The sequence below is a fragment of the Stegodyphus dumicola genome, chromosome 3 (genome assembly GCF_044657685.1).
Source record: "Stegodyphus dumicola isolate Sdum_Otavi_A_Nest chromosome 3, ASM4465768v1".
In the NCBI taxonomy this organism is placed as follows: domain Eukaryota; kingdom Metazoa; phylum Arthropoda; class Arachnida; order Araneae; family Eresidae; genus Stegodyphus; species Stegodyphus dumicola.
The window spans coordinates 6,078,168-6,098,394 of NC_140770.1; the positions used below are offsets into that span (position 1 = coordinate 6,078,168).

The window sequence follows — 20,227 nt, forward strand, 5'->3', positions numbered from 1 at the left end:
TTTCACAGTAAAAAATGTTATGTAAATACAATAAAAAGGAAGTGATTTAATGTAAAAAGGAATTATGTGAAAATTAGTTAAAAATTGAATACCTGTGTTTAATTTTAAGAATTTTTATATTTTTCTGTTGTCTGCTATGTTTCAAATATAATTTTTAAGCAGAATAAAATTAGAAAACAAAGGTAAATATCTTAGAAACATTTTTGACTGCCTGAAGTAGTTTTTGTAATATTCTAAAAACATTTTTTTCCCTAAGGTACCTTAAAGCTACTTAATAATTTTATTTTTATTATCTTAACCCTCTGAGCGGCCAGAGTTTTCGCTAAGAAAGCACAAATTTCCCAAAACTACTATGAGAACAATTTTTTTATTTTTATTTTAATGTAAAAACTCTTCTGGTATTCCATACCTGGATTTCTGTTCTTTTGATATATTGCCTTAATTTCTTTGACATATTTTAATATGCATGTATATATAGGGTCTTAGATATCACAAAAAATATTCTAGGCCTATATTTCTAGGCTAAATATTCTAAGCGACAAGGCCGTATATATACGGCTTTGTCGCTAATAGGGTTAATGTAATTTTCTCTCAGTCAATGAAATAAAACAATCTGGTTACAATATTTTTTTGTAATGCTATTTATAAAAATATACCATGTAGGTGTTCATATAAAAAAACATCGAAAATATATCATGTATTTTCATATGAACACATTGTTGAGAAAGGCATCATAAAAGCATGGTCAACAGCCTGAAAAAAACTTCTGGCAAAAAAGCATATTTTAGTTTTGTTTAAAATTTAAAAGAAAGCGAAGCATAAATATTTGCTTACTGCTGGAAGTATGTATACCGTAGTTCAAGAACTGCTTGTTTACATTATACATACCTTCGTCTATAAAGCAGTAAGGCTGTATAACTTTCTTATTAGCTGTATGCATTTGAATAGTATTTAGAATTTTTTTCAAGAATATTGTATTTACAGCTCATCTTTATTACATTTTTATATAAGAAGGTGGAACTTTTTATAACCTATCTTGGATTTAACATTTTCCTTCCCTTGAAGATGTTATTATAACTTCAATATAAGACTAGTATAACCTTTCCTTTAATTGTTGCACTGGAATATGTATGAATAATCTTAATTGCAATTTAACATAAAAAATAATGTGGAAAATATTTGAAATATTGTGAGAATGAATAGTTTATGTATTACTTGTTTAAAATTTATATTCTGGGAAGGGGAGAGATGTTGATGAAATTCAAAGTTTTAACCCCAGACAAGATCAAATAAATGTGTAGCCTTTTTAGTATTTTAAACAAGAAATGCAGTATTAGTACTGTACAGTAGCGAGCAAGCCCACCTGATGAGTAGGCTGCGGCTAAAGCAAATGTTCTATGTACTCCTAAAAAGAAAATATATAAAATCATTTCAATATGAATGAAATCAGTACATTCTTTCCAAGCAACAACCAGTTCATGAATAATTTGTTTGTTGTCGAATCGGGAAGCAAAAACTTTTGAAACTTCAGGTATACATATGACATCACAATTTAAATTTAATAATTAAGTCGGCAAGAAACTGTTAAGTTTATTATAATGTCATTTATCTTAACTTGAAACAAAATATATGTCAGTTATCTTAACTTGAAACAAAAAAGTTGTCAATAGCAGCTTTTTATTTAAAATGCTATCATTAACTAAAAATTTTTGACATACAATGATGTCGCATGCGGTCACATGCTTTCTTCGACATCAGAATATGACCTTATATAGTGACAAAATATTTAATGTTTGGCAATGCTATTTTTATTTCATATTTCATAAAACTTAAATTTTTTTATTAACTAATTCTATGATTTGAAAGCAAGCGATGGCAACCTTTTTCGAAATAAAGTGTTTTTATCTCCAGCTTACAAGACTGTTGCGACTCAGAACAAATGAGTGTGAAAATTAATGCTTTCAGAGTTTTTAATTAATATCTCTGCTGATTAAAGTCATACAAAGATGAGAATGGTTGAATTGGCTTCCCAAGAATTTTCAGAATCCGGAAATACCTCTCTCGAAACTCAACTCTCCACCTTTCCGAAGGAGATGATGTCACAAACAAACAGGCCCATACCGATCTCATTAGTGCAGATTACATTACTTTATAGACAATTATACTATTATTATTTGGCCTAATTTTGGTGCAAAACTAATGACAAAATATGAAGTAATGTGAAACATGCACTGCATTAACTTTATTTTTGTAATGTTTTACATATTCAGTTTTTTAATAAACAGCGCTTTTATAGTAATTTTCATTGAAGCATTTAAGTATGCTTTTATAGACTTGTCTTGCTGTATGAATATGCAAAGTTTATATAAAGGTTAATAAAATTCATTTTATATATTTATTCAGAAAAGACGGTGTGTATTATAAAATGAATTAATACCCCCTTCTTTTTTAGATATTGAAGTAAACAAACTGGATGAGAGGCTTCTTCATATTTTAGCATATCAAAGGTTACAGCAGCTTATTCCCAAAAGAAAATATGTTTCAACGGAAGAGAAATTACTTGGTGATTCAACTGCAGATGGTAAATATTTTTAACTCTTGGTGTATTTTCTGCATTTTTTTAAAACTCTTGGTTTTTTTATAATTTGAAATTTTGAACCAAGACCTATGTGTGGAGAAAAGAAATTCCTAAATTCTCTATTGCCCACCACAGCTGGTTGTATTTCCCATTTCTCTGCAACATTTGAAAAATGTTTTCATATGGCAATGTAAGTGTTTCCTGGAGGTATTTCATATTTGTAAGAAGCCTCGGTTTTGATGAAGGGTCCTTACTCCAAAGCCCCCCTTTGCTGCTAATTTTTTAAGACTTAAAAATTTACGGAGACTCCATTTTCTATCATTTACCCATAATGTTTTTCAATTTTTAACAGCAGAATCAGTTTTAGTCCTCACTTTTCAAGAAAAATAATTGTTACAAATTTTGTACATACTTATATAGTTTTATAAAAGTATTTGTGAAATTGTTTTATTTTTTCTGTATAATGTAACACGAAAATCTGGAGACAGGATGCTCTACTGGAAAAATAATAATACAGGGGCAAGTCTATTTAACATTTAGTAAATGGCTGTCTTACTAATTTGGTGAGATATCGCCAGGTTGGAAGCAGTTGTGACGATTAATTTTTATTGCCAAATTTCTCAAATCTGGTAACACTTTTGTCCAGTCCCCATATTACTATAACTATTATCCCCGTATTACTTGTAACTGAAAAACTATAATTGATCACTGTATTACCTGTAACCGTTTCTGGGACTGGTATGCCTTCCAGTTATTTCAAGAAGCAAAAAGTACTAGAAATATCTTGGTGGCTGGATAAAACTTATATAAGAGAGCATCAGATCTCAGTTGTTGTTGGGAGTTTTTAGTTCAGAGCATCTTTGGAGTATTGGAAGCTTCGCCTTTTAGATGCACTTTGCTGGCATTGTGTTTAATATTTAGTAGTTTGAAGTGTCACTACTGACAACTATGTGATACTGTGAATGCCTGTACAAGCATTTTCGTGGAAAGTTCCAGAACTCTGAAGTGTTTCTTTTGTTAAAATAAATTTTATTAACCTATCATCGTTCAGTCTGTTATGAACCCACATGCACACAACAGAATGTTATCTCATGTATTATTTTTAAAGAAATAATACAATCCTGCTTAAAAAGAAGGAAGTATTTTTGAAATTTAGATGAAATTTAAGATAGAAAGTTTTTGTAATTTTGGTTTACCTGCTCACATAATTTCAGAAAATTAAGCGGGAGGTAAATTTTTATTAGTATTCCTTTATTTACATTATAAATTATTTGTCTTTGTAGCTGGCTTGTAAATTTGAACTGCTATGGTATTAACAAACTGCACATTAAACTGTAGATAGTCATATTAGAGAAATTTGTGTTTTGATTTTGTTGTAATGTTTATTCTTTTTAATAATAACCAAACTAAATTTGATGCTATAAAATTTTGATTTTCATTAAACTTTAAAAAAAGGTAAAGTAAAGTGAAATTTATGATATTAAATGAGAATACTTTTAATTACAAAAGGTTTGTCGAAAGAAAATGGGTGTAAGAATTGGAATTTGTAGTAACCAAAGAAGTATTATTGTAATACGTCCCCTCCTCTCCAAAAAAAAAATTATGGCTAGAACAACTTCAAGGTTTAAGCAAAAAAAAAAAAAAAAAAAAAAGACTTATCTGTCTATCTGCTATCCTAGTCATAGAGTCTTCTTGTTGAACCTCTCTTTAGTTTTAAATAGTTCAACACACTCCATCAGCAAACAGTTGGCTCAAAACTTAATTATCTATCTTTTAATAGCAATAAAATTAACATAAAGGTTACAAATAACTGCATATTTACATATAAATCTCTAATAAATTATTGCATTCTTATGATTCACCATTCTCTTCTTAACAGCTATTGCTTCTGAGTAAAGTCACTGTTGATTTGAAGGCTTCTCTGTTGTGCTATTTTCTGTTCCCTTTCTCTTGTGTTTCATCCATAATAATATTTTAATAAAAACTAACAGAATTAATAATATAAGAAGACAATATTTCCATGTATTGGTATTGTATTTATTTGAATCTAAGCCACCATCAATTCTAAGCCTGCACCCCAAATTCTAAACATTTTTGTAAAAAAATAAAAGTAATATAAAAAGGTTTATCGATATCCGATATTTATGAAATTAAAAAAAAATAGGATGAAAACTTTTAATAAGTGAATAATAATTATTTCATTTCACCAGTATTAAAAAATTTTAAATACATACATGAACATGTAATTGCTCTAACCATCAGTATCACTTTCTGAAAATGATTCGTCACTCCCACTGTCACAGCTGACTTCGGAACTGGTGCTGGCTTGGCCGTTTTCCCACACGGTGTCACCTTCCAAGCCATCCAATGCATTTGTTATGGAACATTTTTTAAAAGAATGTATTATAGTCTTATTGGAAACTTTCTTCCAGGTAACAGATATCCATTCTGCACTTTTCCAAGCACTTGCCTTTTTGATTTTCCAAATGCAACCAGTTTGGGCAACTGTATGAATGATGCTGTGAAACATAAATTAATTTCTTAATTTTTTTTTAAATTTGCTTTACTGATCAGGCAGTTTGAAAATAAATTTGTATGCATGTATGTAAGTGTTTCAGAATAATATTAAGAAATTTTCTGAAATTAATCAGAATTTTTGTTGCACACTATTTTTCAGAATTTTTGTAATGGGATTGGATTCACATCTGCATATATTAGATCATAGCACATTATGATAATATATTGCTTTCAGGAAGTTATTATTTCTATAATTAAAGACTTCCCTCTCCTGTATAAATTGTATCATATGTTTAAAAGATAGTTGTAACATATTTTCTGGATCAGATTTTCATGATTTGGTCAGAAAGTATCTGACTTGCTTTGGATCAGGCATCTTTAATGCCACTTGATTCACATTTCTGATTGTTATAAATGGTGGCTGAAGATAAATTGAACTCTAAGCAGGTGAAAAATACATGAACTCTAAGGTGATATTATGTGAGAAAGACAAGTTAACTATTTATAAGAGTTCCTACTCTATGGGTACTGTTATGGGAAACATTGACTGTTATGGTCTGGGCACAGTTTGGCATAATAAATCACACTCAGTTTGACTTGCTTTAATTTGTCCCAGGGAATGTTTGTAATGGCATTTCACATATTCTGTGCACTGCGCTTAGGTAAAACTTGCCTTTCAGACATAACACTTAAATAGATTATTTAACCATGCAGGTCATAAATCCTTGGAGACAGTCCTGTCAGGTGTGGAAACCGAGTGCACTGGTTCCAAGAAAGTGGGTGCTGTTGAATACACCGATACTTTTTTTCCCTTCTGCCGTGCTTGGTTCGCCTGTTTTTTTTTTTTTCCTGTACTGATTCAAAAGATGTCACTTTTTACTTCCTTGTATGAAGTAAAGGAAGTATTGTAATCACTATAAATATGGGGTATCATATTTCAATGAAAATATCCATTTTGACCACTGTCGAGTGCAATTTAATGATGCTTTTGCGTGACACCTGTAAGCAAGGACAGAATAAAAGGACTCTTTTTCTCCAAACCAATTATAAAACTGATTTAAAATGGATTCAGAAGAGATTTTTTCGTTGCGTCTGTACATACATATCTTTATACATGTATCTTGCATAACTCAAAAACAAGTAGCCTCAGAGCATTGAAATTTTTAATATAGGTCTGTTATAACATGTAGTTGTGCACCTCCGTTTTTGGTTGCAATTAGCCACACCAAAAGTATGTATGTACACCCACTCTTCTACTCGACTCAGTGAGCTCAGTTCTTTTAACTCTTTCTTATATGTTGGTAAATTGTGCATTTTTTGCTTTAAACATAATTGAATTATGCTGTTCTTATCTTCTGATTAAGGTTTTTATGCTTTTAGTTAATCTGCATACAGTAGTTGTAGAATTATCTACAGTTTAAAAGTTGTTTAAGTGCTGCTAAGCCTATTTTTTCCCCATAGCAGCCATATTTGTTTACATTTTAAACTTAACATTATAGTGAATTATGTCTTTCTGCCCCTCCAGTGTCTTTTTGTCGAGTGGGACCAAAAAGAAACTTTTAGTTTTGGACACTGAAAAATCTGCCTTCTTGCCTACTGGCCGAATTGCTTGTTTTTGCGTATAAACTGTAATTTTAATTGTTTAAAAAAAAAAAAAAAAGTATTTGGTGTTTTATGTTTTTCTATATCTGTCAAATTTTAATGAAGGTATTTTGAGTTTAGAATTAGTTGAATGAGAAAAATATCTCTAACGAAATTTGAGGAAGCAACTTTAAATGAAATGCAGCAAAAATGTGTATAACTTAATATTTCGTACAAGGAAGACATGTGGTGTACACATCAGATTTTTCAGATTTTTTAGATTAAAATTTCGTTTAAAGTTCAACTTCAAAAGAGGTAAATTTCAATTTAAATATCTTCAGAAATTAATTAATTTTAATTTAATCTGTTAAATTTAAACATTTAAAGCAACTTCAAAAACTAAAAAAAAAAAAAAATATATATATATATATATATATATATATATTACTTTACTTGTTGTTCATGGCTACATGAAAATAAATAATTAAAATATATATAAGAATCCAAAATATGAAGAAAAATTATTAACAAGTTAAACTTAATTGGAAGGGTTTTTTAAATTTGTGGTTTTAATTACACACATCCCCCTTTCAAGGCTTCTTGTTGCGCTATTTTACATCACACTTTCGCTGCAGTAAGTGCAATGTGAAAACTCATTACCAATCACTGTGCAGGATTAAAACAAAGCACTCTGAAATTATAGGTACCTCAACCATGATATCGGATTTTAGCAAACGTTTCCTGCCACTGCAAATTTTGTCTGCGCAATTTGCGTTGCACTGTTTGACATAATGTTGTCAAATGATTTTTTACATCATGCTACCGGATTAGAACAATCATTTACTTCCAGTTCTGTTGCCAAAAGTCAGCTACAGAATGTCACCAAATCCATGTGTACAGCTATAGGTACTAGTGTTATATCATATGACACTGTGAAGGTTTGGTATTGAAATTTCAAAAACAAGGACTATGATATTCAAGAGGTCGAGCGAGAACATGTGGAAGAAGATCGGTGTGCAACAACTCAAGAGCTTGCTAAGGAGTTAGACGTTAGTGCCATGTCCATTAATCATGTTGAGCTTCGCATAAATTTGACTACATGTTCAGTTGTTGGGTGCCACATGAGCTAACTCAAGCAGATAAGGACAGACATACTAATCTGCTCAAATATAAACACAAAAACAAAATTCTGGACCGGATTGTCATTTGTGATGAAAAGTAGATTTACTTTAACAACACAGGTCAAAAAGGGGGTTGGTCTGTGCTCGGGGAGCCAGTTAGCAGCATCGCAAAGCACAATTTCACTGACAAAAATTATGTATCTGGTGGGATTGCCATGGTATTATTCACAAGAGTATCTGGAGAAAGGTAAAACTCTCGACAGCAAGGTGTACAGCGAGGTTCTACTCTGTGTTAACGCTGCTGTCAAGGAAAAAATTGAACTGAGTTATGGGGGAAAAAGGTTATGTTCCATCAAGATCATGCAAGACCACACATGTCATTCACTGAATAGACTCTGTACAGACTCGAATGAGATATTGTTCCTTCGGACTTCTACCTTTTTTTTCACATCTGCAGCTACATCTTGCTGGTGCTACCTTCCATTATATACAGGGTGTCCAAAATGAGGTTGATCTGTTTGGGACATAAGGAAAAACTACTAAAATGTTGGCAGAAAATCATAGATTTCAGCTGTGATTACTGCTTTAATGCTAGTAGTCATGTAGGTACTGCTTTCATGTTTTTTTTTTTTTTTTTTTAAACTTTATTAAGAACGTATTTTGGCAGAAAACACATCACAGCCAGATATATGCACTATCTTTTGATACCTATGCTTACTAGTTAAAAGATGTCTCTTCTTTTGCTGTTTCTATTCATTATTAAAAATATAATATGTGTTAGTTAAAATTGTGGGGGTGTGGATTGCCCCCAGTGTGCTGTGCCATTCCATGTGTCTAAATAAAGTTTCAGAAAGTAATAAAAGATATGTTTTGGATTATCAAGATTTTGTGGTTCTTCAAATGCTGCATCTAGTAAGATGACACCAGAATGTCCGCATTTTCCAGTTACATTTAACACAACTTCCAGCTATGATTATTAGTGAATTGTTCTATAAATTTTCTCTTTGGACCACTTTACTATCACATACATATAAAAAATATACATTTCTTATATGTAACATAATTTCATTATTATTTATTAATATGAAATTTCATTCCCAGCAGCACTTTTATGTTTCAGGAAAATTTATGTATTTCGCATGAAAATGTCTTCCCACGGAATCAGGGAGGGCGTTCTAGAATGGTGATCATGTTTCAGTAGACTGCTTTTGACAAAATTGTTAATTAATAAGAAACTAAAACACAGGCAAAACTTTAATGGAGTACATAAACTCTTCTAGCCCTTATGCTAAACAGGCAAATCAAGAGAGTAGTGACCCACATACAGTGCATAGGCAAATCAGTTAAGTAGTTGAGTTTTTGCATAAGGAAATCTAGTGACTGGTTTCTAAGAAATGAGAGAGAATTCAAATTGTGTATCAACCTGAATATATATATGTGTTCTTATTCCATTAACTATTATAAGAAATGGTAATGAATTGTAATAAATGTTTTTACTGATAGTAATAAATGGCTAAAGAACAGTTTTTTTTTTTTTTTTTTTTTTTTTTTTTAACAGGGATTTCTGAAATCAGAGGCAGAGCTGTAGTTTGTCCATTACTCAAACAAGGTTTACCTGTTGCAATGTGTTATCGTTCATTACACCTAGGCCTTGGTAATCAATGTTTCTTTTTTCTGCTAAAGTAAATAAGTATTTAATTGTGACGATAATTTGTTACTGTGAAAATTTTGCATTTCTGTAATCATTTTGAACAACTTTTTTTTTAAAATCACCAATTGCTTTTGTACTCTCTAATATTCTCTGTCTCTTTTATTTTTTTAATTGAATTTCCATATGTATGAGCTTTTGTCTGTAGTTATAACTAGGAGCTAGTTATAATGGGGGTAAATGGCAATGGTTTTTAAAATTCGCGCTTGGAATTTTCAATAAACATGATTTTTATGACAGGCCTTGTTACATAAGCACGGGTATGTAAACGGTCTTCTGAAATGGGTACTGTGAGGTTTCATGCACGTTTTGGTTAGTTACTGAGGGATTCATAAATTTTAGTGTAAAGTAAGTTAATTGTTATATTTAAAATGGGTTTTATATATTTATTTTGTGTATGTAATAAGTTTTAAAATGCTGCTTAAATTTTTTTACTCATCGCAATATTTTTTTATAAATCAACAAAAATGTCTGATACTACCTTACATGGAGCAAGTTGTATCATGTTACAACCAGCAATTTTATTTCATGTAGTTAGACTTTGTTCTCTAAATGGAAGCATGCAAATTACTTTTCTTCTGTTTGGTTTTCATTTCTAAAATATAAAAAATCGATTTTTCATCCTCAAAGATTTCACCTCTCCTTAAGGCTTCATCTTGAAAGCAGTCGGAAGCCAATGCAAAAAGAAATCTGCCATTCAACCTGACACGCCCAAAAAGGAAGCATTGGATAAAGGATATGAGGAGATAATAAGAAACAAAAAAAGAATGGAAAAATAAAGGTATAAAATTTGGGAAGAAAAGGCTATAAATAAATAGTCTTTTTACTTAATTTGCAACGATGCTTACAACACTTTTGAAGAAGAATGGTTGCAGAGTTTAGTCTTCTAAATGTGTGAGAGAAAGCAATCATATCATTTGTTTCTGTTAACTGAAGTTCTGTTGAAGACCGACTGTTATGTTGATTGGTAAAATAATTCTTTCTTTGTTTTACTGTAAGCCACTTGATATTATTCAGATGATGATTGGTGAAATAATTCTACCTTTGTTTTACTGCAAATCACTTGATATCATTCAGTGTCATTCTGTTGGGTAATAATAATCATCAAATGTTTTTTAAATATGGTTATTTTTATTATTTTCCCCAGATCTGTTACAATTTGCCACAAGTCCGTCGCAAATTGTAACAGATGAATAGCTTCGGTAAAATATTTTTTGTGCTAAAATCAACAAAATTGCTATAAAAAATGGAAGTTATTATCAAAGAATTGTACGAATACGAGTATAACGATTATGAAGATTCTCTTTATTTATTTATTCTTGTAACCAAGAACATTCTATTCCTATTTTATCTGACAGTTACAAACAATTAGTTTTACAAATTAGAAAAATTTGTAAGTTTTTTAGAAAATCTCCAGTACGAAACACCATTCTTCAAAATTATATTAACCTTTTAACTGTTATGCCTGAATCTCGGGCACAGCACTGGTATTCCAAAATGTCACGCCCGAATATTATTCAGGCTAATTTTTTTTTTGAGTGCACCGTATTGTTATACCCGAATATATATCGTGAGAAGTTTATTTCGGCTTCATTTGAACAGATGGCAACATTTGATTAAAGGTTTCAAAGAATAGAGGTTAAAGTTCAAAGTGCGCAGATTTTTTTTTTTTTTTTTTTTTTTTTTGATTTTTTGTTCTTGACTGCAAAATAAGGTGGAATATTATGGATGCCATGATTGGAACATTTCTGGCAGTAAAAAAATGCGTTGTTTTAGCATTGATTGATATTGGTTCTTCTGTGTGGAATGAAGCTCACTGTCTAAACTTTTAGAACTTCAGTCGTGGGACTGTTTGATCTAGTAGCTGTGAAGGCTTAGGGCGACAATATGCCAATTTACCAACAAGTGAAGATATATTTAAATTTCTCTTAAATGAAGTAAAAGATTTAAACACTGAAATAAGTTTGAAATTATTATATGCTTTAAAAGAAATAATTCAAGAAAGAAGATGAGTAGAATTGGCAACTCTTCTGCTGTATTTGCAAAATCTGCAAAACATTTCTAGTTCAGCTAAGAAATCTAGTGTCCTTTCTTTAACTTCAGAAAGCGAAATTATGAAGTTATTTGGAATATTTCCAAATTCTTATGTGGAAACCGATTACCGAAGAGCAAATTTAGGAAACTATAGTAGATTATCAGAGTAATGATTTTTTAAAAGAAGCCATCGCAAAATCTTATTCATAAGTTTCTTGAAAACCCTGAAGAAAAACTTACAAATCCAATTACACTGAAAGCTGACTTTTCATTATTTGAGATAATGAATAAAAGAACAAAGAACTTATTATTTGATGAACTGAAAATTATAAAACCAAGCTCAATAACTAGTGAACGAGTATTTTCAATTTCAGGCAATATTGTGTCCAAAATAAGAAGACTTAGCCACTGTTCATTGGATAATTTTTTTTTTCTTTTTTAATTCTCTTTTCTTTTAGGAATTAAAATTAGTGAAAGTAATGTAAATATTATTTGAAATTTTTCTTTAAGTTTTCGTTATTTTGTGTCAGTAATATGTATATATAATCCTTAATGTTTTTTAATTTTGACTTTGATATTGATTTTGTTATTTTGGGTAAGTATTATGTATATGTAATCTTTAATTTTTTTATATTTTGATATTGATTTCGTTTTGTTATTTTATATAAATTAAATCAAATATTTTTATCTATTCTATTTTTTTGGACAAAAATTCGAAAGCCGGTTAAAACCCTTTTTTCTTGGCAATATTGAATTCGAAAACTGGTTTTTCAAAAAGTCGGTTTTTGTAAAAATCTTACTTATCACTTACCAGCATGAGCTAAAGTATATGTTGACACTTTGTTTTCATTTAGTCAGCAGTGAATTTGTTAGTTTGCTTTTCTTTATTTCAGTGTATGGCATTTTCTAAGTAACAATGCATATATATTGAAATCTATTTTAATAGGTGCTGACATGGATATATGTTTTTCAAATTATGGGCACTGTAATTACGTATCGGGAAAACATGCATCTATATTTTATGATGAAGTAAGTTCTTTTCCTACTTTTAATTTGTTTTTTGCATCGTTTAAGTATCATTAGCATAATGTTCATAATAATTGTACAGTACAAAATGGTCAGGACTTTGGAAGTTTTGGGATTTTAGATCATTGTTTTAAATCTAGTAATGTGACATATAGTCATGATAACATAAAAATGGTGTGTTGGTGTATTTAATTATGGCAAAGCACACTAGGGCTATCTGCCTAAGAGGAGGGATGCCTTCGTGGAGGACTTTCTAAGGGAAACTGGCTCGTATGCGCGTTACACATGATGAAAACCACGAAAACGCCCATGCAACTAGCTTGTTCTCGGGATTCGAACCTCGGACCGAACTACTAGTGTTCAGCGACATTACCGCTCGGCCGCTGGTGGGCCATATAAAAATGCTAACCCCCATTTGGCAGGCGAAATTTTTAGAATGTAGTGGAGCAGCGAAAATTAATGGTGAAAAACTTTTTACAATTTTTAGGAGGTTCTAGGCAAGAAAATGCTTAGTGCTGACTTCCCCCCCTTCTGCACGCCAAATTAAGGATCAGAAGAGGAATCCTAGTAGACACAATGTAACCTCAATTATTGTATTGTTATCGGCTAGAGTGGGGCTCCTTAGACAACAGGTGCTCGAAAATGATATGCAGGAATCTCATTTGGGAGAGAAACTCCATTTACGGCGCCCTTTTGTTGAATATTATATTCTCATTTCCTAAACTTTTCCTAAGGGGTGGGACCGTTCATTTTATTTGTTTATTTATTCAGCTGATTGTCCAGAGGTGCTGATATTGTATCATTCTGGATATTGGACGTCCAGATTTCGGACTGTGCACTGTATTTTGTGGGGTTTTCAGTTCATTTTGTTGTTAATATTAAATAAGATGTAGGAATTAAATATTAAACAAAAGGGTGGCTATAGGATTTTATATCCTTAAGTATTAATTCTAGACATGTACTTATAAAGTTTGTCAAATCAAGGTAGAATATTGTAGAAATTTCAGCATCGGATGTAATATAAAGTCATAGCTTACATGGTCTGCTTCAGGAAACATTCTGAGTAGTGAAAACATTTTTTATGTTTTGATGAATTAATATGGAACTTTCCAAATTTTTACATGCAAAATAAATAAAGGTAAAATTAGTAATGATTTTACTGATGTAAATCATTTTTTCACGTTTGCTGCCAAGTTTGTTCCTGCATTTAATTATGATTAATGATTTCATCTTAGGTGAAATCTTGGGTTTTGTATCTTTTCTCTTGATTATTAATGATTTCATCTTTTGTGACATTAAAACCCATCATTAAATTGTTTATTGGAATAGCAGTTATGCATATTTCAATGAATGTATAACTGAACTTGCATTTGTAAGGTTAAAGCATAATGAATATTTTACTAGTTGGAATATCTGCTCTGTTGAGTTGAGTAAACTGTTAGATTTTATGACATTCATTGAGGTCATCATTTACAGGATTTGAACTTTTTCATAAAATTCTTCACTTTATTTTGAGAAATTTTGAAAGTATTTGAAAAGCAATACTTCAAATATTTCAAATCATTTGAAAATAAAGCTTGTAGCCAAATTTTTTTTTTTCTTTCTGTAAAGTACAGAATTGTTGAATGCTTTTGAAGAAAGTTTATTTTTGAAATTTGATAGCTTATAACACAACATTTTTTAGAGTAATACCATAAAATTATATATTAGTAGAAAGGTAATTTAATCATAGATCATTCAATTTAATCAGGAAGGATCAGTTGAACTTGTGAAATGACACTAGCTAGATTCATGGAAACCATTACATATTTTTCTTGTTTATAGTAACAGCATTAAGTTAAGTAGTTTATTTTATATTTAACATCATAAAATAATAGTACTCAGTCAGACTTTTAAGGATTAAAAATAACTGCATGTATACTCTGAATGATGTGTCTAGTTTATATTCTTTTTAATACAGTCAGTATTAAATTTTAAATGTTGATTTAAGAACATATATTATTGAATTTTTTGCCTAATTTTTAATATTTCCCCCTTTTTTGTGTGTATAAGGTCACCAAGCGTTATGAATTGTTAAACTACAGTTGTTATGGCACTACAGTCGACAATGTAGTATATTCTTCTGATCTGTCAGAGAAGAAGCCTTCTACTCCAAACTCTTTGACTGCAGCTGTAAGAAGATTAGCAAAGAGTACCTTAAGATTGGCTGATCTTCCATCTCCAATAACTCCAAATGACAAACCCATGATGAGTGCACGAGGGAAACAGGTAATCAGTTACTGTGCTGAAGAAATATATGCAAAATGATATTAATTAGAAAAAGGAGAAATTAGCAATGAAAATTGACATTATGTATTTCAAAATATGTAGAGTACATTGTTAAAAGGTTTTGATGCTAGTAAACAAATACATTTGTAGTAAAAATTTTTGTGCTATTGTCATCTTGTAAGCTATAGCAACGTCTATATACTTTGCTTGTCAACTAAACCTTTTTATATCTTAATAATTGATTAACACATTTCATCTAAATCTTCTAACTTTTCAACTTCATGCCAAAAACTGACTCATCATGGCGAAGCAGGCGCAAGCTGGCATCAGGTCCACAGTTTCGCTTTGTTGCCTGTACACATAACAAATTTACCTTTACTGTGCCTTATACTTTCTTCCATGGATGTAAATGAAGTTAATGCTTTTTGATCTTAAGACTATGGGAATCGTGACCCATTAAATAAATGCTTCCCTCGCTGCTGAAAAAGAAAATATGGTCAAGATCTTTGAAGCATGCATTGCTGTTTTTGTGAGTTTTTATTGCAGTACATTACACCAATTGAGTTAGCCAATTTTCATTCTTTTGTCATATTAAAGGTATAATTTTTGACATTTTATTAAAATTTTAAATGCAAATAGCTTGGTTTTATTAAATACTAGCTGCTTGTATGGCCAATTACCTGAAATGATTGTTATAAAAAAGAAATGTATTGGGAAGTTTCAGCATGAAGTAAAGTTGCTGACAGCTTTTTACATGGAATTGTATAATGCTCTAACCAGATTGAAACATAGTGTTTAATAACTAAAATAATTTGTAAAACTGGTGAAACATCAATGCCAGAGAAGATTCATTCCAATTTTGCTCAGACCATAGTAAGAATTTCACTAATAGAGCAAGATAATAATGTCCTCAACATTTCTAGAGATAGCTGTGATGTTCCATTCATATGCAAATGCCATTTAATATCAGAGGTCAAATGAATAAAATGTTATGTATAAAAGAGGTTTCTTTTCGATGATTTTTTACTTCCTTGTATGAAGTAAAGGAAGTATTGTGATCACGAAAAATTTCAGGTATCATATTTCAACGAAAATATTCATTATGACCGCTATCAAATGCAATTTAACAATGTTTTTGCATGTCATCTGTATGTAAGCACAATATTAAGAACTCTTTTTCCCAAAACTGATTGTAAAATGGATTGAGAAGAGTTTTTTTTTTTTTTTTTTTTTTTTTTGTATAGACGACTGTATGTATCTCACATAACTAAAAAACAAGTAGCCATAGACACAATGTCTTTTTTAAAAAATTTTGTATTCATTAGGTATTGTGTTAAAACAGAATTAGGTATCCATGAGACAGAATTCATTTTTAAAGCAATCAACTTCCCCCCCCCAAAAAAAATAGCTGTTCTGTATTGTCCTTTGAATTGCTCCTTGTGCATTTGGATATATTGTGTTAAAAAGTATTTTGTTACTTTCCTTAGGTAATGTGTTTTCTTACTAGTAAAGTAAATATTTTCTTAAACATTTCCATGAACCATTCTCTTCTTGAAAATCTGTAGTTACACCTACTGCAAATTCTGATTTTAATATTTAAACAATTAAATTAAAAGCCATGCTCTATTTTCAAATGCCTTGCTGACCATACTGAATTTATAGTTGTTAGCAAAGAAAAATATAAGCAGCAGTTACCCATAATGTAAACCATCTCCATCAAAAAAGCAAGCTTAATATTTATTTAAATAATATTGAAATATCAAATGTGTGGCAAATGTCTGAATTGATTAACTGAACCATAAATCAATTTTTAATAAATGAAACAAAATTATATTCCTTGCTTTTCTAGTTTGAAAATAGATGTGTAATTTTATTTGCACAAATTTAAATATCTCCAATTTATTTTTTATTATTCAAATTTATATATTGATACTTATGTTATTTTTTTTCTGATAATTAATTTCCTCCCTTCAGTACTCGAAGCCTTGTAACTGCAATGTCAACAGCTCAAGCTTAGTTGAAGGAAATGGAGCAGGCTGGGAAGGAACGGCATTATTACATCATGGAAGCTACATCAAATGTGGCTGTTTGCAGTTTGTATTTAGTGTCACAGAATATGGATTTCGAATCGAAAATGTGAAAGAAAAAGATTTTCTGCCTAACATTTTCAAAAAAGCTTCATAAAACTACAAACTGAAAACTTTATAAGCCGGTGAAAGAAAAATGAACAGCAGTAAGTTTATGATAAACTAATTGCAAATATTTCAGTCTCACAAATCTCTGTGATGTGGAGAGAATCTCAAGAAAAATCTTGTTCCATTAAAGGGGTGCTACAAGAGTTTGACTGAATTCACGATGTTTGTCCTTAATTGCGTGCCATCGGTTGACCATTGAAAAAAAGAGTGCATAGTTTTTTCTTTTCTTTCTTTCTTTCCCCTCTCTCAATTTATGTACAGTTTTGAAATACTGACTAGTTGGGGTTTGTTATTAGCTAAAATAAGTTTTTATTTGAATAATTACTGGGAAATCGTATGTGGAAGTTTAGCAGGAAGTGGCCCGTTCCCATTGCAGTACAGTCTCTCATGCATTGCAATACACAACTAAGTAACAAAAAAACTTTGCTTTCCACTTATTTATTGTTTATTGCCTGTTTCTGAGTGTAAGTAGCTTTATGATGACCTCCAGTGTGTTTCTGAGATGCATTTATAGGGTTGAACAATGTTTTTAGCCTAAAAAAAAACTATGAATGAAATGCGCTTTAAATGCAAGTTAAGTGCCAGGACAGTTTCTCTGTACATGTAGTCATACTAATTAAAATTGTACAAATATTTTATATGCTGATAGAGTGCAGCACACTCATCTGCGCATCTATCCGCAAAGTCTTCGTACACTAAAGGCAGGATTTTAAAACTTTTATTCCCTGTGGAATTGTATTTACCTGGGATTTTAAGATGCCCAATATTTGTAAAAAGATGTCTAATAATGTATTATTTGTTAAGTTGTACATAATTTTGTAGAAAGATATTCATTTCACTTCCATTGTTGTGTGATACGCATATGCATTGTCGGTCTGACTAACTATATATATATATGTGTATATATATATATATATATATATATCATTACTATAAATAAAAGGCATTTTTTAAAATGTAATTAGTATGAAAGCCTTTTTACTTTAAATTATATGGGCATATGTGTGTTTGTATTTTTTTAAAAAAGCATCAATCATTAAAAACAATTAGTTTGTGTAAATAAAGCTTTATGAAGAATCAGTTCAGCAACCATGAGAATTCTTGTTATAATGATTTCTCATTACTTGCATGCCTGTTATTGACTGCACAACAAAAGCAGTTTGAGATACAATTTTTAGGAGGTGCATATTAAAAAATCAGCATCTTGAAAAGCATTATTATTTTTTTTTTTTTTTTGGTACTTGTGTATTAGCGTGACCACCTTGGCACAGTTTGGGGATTCTTTATGGGAAAAAAAGAATGATGACATATAATTTAAAAAAAATTACAAATAAACCTATTGTTTTATAAAACTATTATGCACGTTAAAATTTTTCTCAAGAATCGATCGATAAAATTGTTAAAAAGAAATTTCAGGTGATTCCTTTAAAAATAAATTCAAAGCAGTTCTTCCTTTTAGTGATTTTGTGAAAAATTACTGTACTTTTTCAGAAATTATCCAGCAAATTTCTTCCATCTTTGGGAAATGTTGTAACCCATACTTATTAAAATTGATTTTAAGATTAAATAAATCACCGTTTTTCTATAAAAATTTTTCAATTACAACAAAAAGAATGCCTATGAAAACTTGCGATTTTTTTTTTTTTTTTTTTTTTTTTTTTTTTTTTTTTTTTTTTGCTGAAACTGAAGTGCTATTATGCACATGGTTGTCAGAGCATTCTGAAAAATTTGGTGATTTCTACTAAATTGGTTGCATGAATACATAAGTACCACTTTATTTTTTTAATTGCCTAACCTGAAAGAAGGAGTTTTCATGTATTATTTGTGTATGAACTAGCAGTGATACTATTTTATTACATGTTATTTGCATGCTATTACATCATTTTTAGAAACATTATTTTTTGAAGACCAGACAAAGTTATGCTTTATCGCATTTATTTTTGACTTCAAATTGATTTATTTTACTAAATTTTGGAAAATTGAAGAATATTTTGTTATCTTCCAAGTTAGGCTGCTCATTTTTGACTGATTTTCTATTTAGAAAAGCAGGCCTTTTTTCTTTTTAAGATCATATTAACCCTTTCAGTCATGGACTTTGAGACGTGGAATGAAAGTCTACAAAGTATTCTTTATAGGTATCCAAAGAACTCCCTTGCAAACCAGTTCCTACTTCAGTTCTAGAAACTGCGATGTTGTGGCAATTGCCACCATCAGGTTTCAGAGTAAACAGTCAAGTGGGAAAACACATGCAGTAAAGCTGACAGATGAGACCTATGGTGATGGATAATAAAACAGTTTCCAGTACTGATAAAATAGATCTTTACACATGAAGGTGGGAAATGCCACTTGCAAGGCTGAAAGGGTTAAAAGTTAATTCATATTATAATAATTATTGTTAAATCTTTAATAATTTCATAGTTAAATACACGACTTAATACAATTAATTACATCTATGTTTTGTCTTTAGAATTTTCTGTGTAAATATGAAGCAGAATTAAAAGAGGGAAAAAAACTGACATTAAAAAATCAAACTAACATTTGTGATTTTTGACTTGCATTTTATATAATGATTGAATTCAGGAGAAAAACTGCTACTATGCAAAAAAAAAAAAAAAAAAAAAAAAAAAAAACTGCAGTTGTGAAATCAAAATATTTTCATTTTAACTGGAGTTTTGTATTATGAATTCTATGCAAGCTTGTTGATTTCAAATCTACCAGCATTTAAATTCTTTTAAAATAGTTATATGTAATATACAGGTAAGATAATTAAAGCTAAGAACAATCCAGTTTAAAATTGCAAGTTTTTTTTGTGTGTGTGGGGGGGAAGGTGTAAAGATGTTATATAATGTATTTATAATTAAAAAAAAAAAAACTAATATTTTTATGCTTTGAAATCTGATTTTTCTTTTGGATACTCAGTGTGCTACTCATTGGAGGATTATACCAGTACAATTCTTTTTGAATTATTTATTGATTAAAATTTAATGCCTATTTTCATATATGTTTGTATTATTAATGAAATGCATTTCTCAAGATGTCAGCAATGTACTGATGTGTTTTTAGAGTTTAAATACATTTAAAATAAATGCTTATGAAATGTTTATGATCTATTTTATTGTTTCTTAAGTTTCTATTTTCTTTAGGGTTGTTTTTGTTTGATTTAAATATAGACTTTCATTTAGAAAATTTGAATTTCAGT

The 20,227-nt window shown here is 30.1% G+C and overlaps 1 protein-coding gene across 1 annotated transcript in view; it reads left to right on the forward strand.

Moving 5' to 3' along the window:
* Positions 1-20,129, forward strand: part of LOC118185623 (PHD finger protein 12) — a 78,935-nt gene extending 58,806 nt beyond the window's left edge. Inside the window, exons 11-15 of the mRNA XM_085812541.1 lie at positions 2,453-2,581; positions 9,356-9,451; positions 12,486-12,568; positions 14,618-14,833; positions 16,808-20,129. Coding sequence (XP_085668667.1) covers positions 2,453-2,581; positions 9,356-9,451; positions 12,486-12,568; positions 14,618-14,833; positions 16,808-17,017 — 734 coding nt within the window. The 3' untranslated portion in view covers positions 17,018-20,129. The remainder of the gene's footprint in view (positions 1-2,452; positions 2,582-9,355; positions 9,452-12,485; positions 12,569-14,617; positions 14,834-16,807) is intronic.
* The last annotated feature ends 98 nt before the right edge of the window (positions 20,130-20,227 follow it).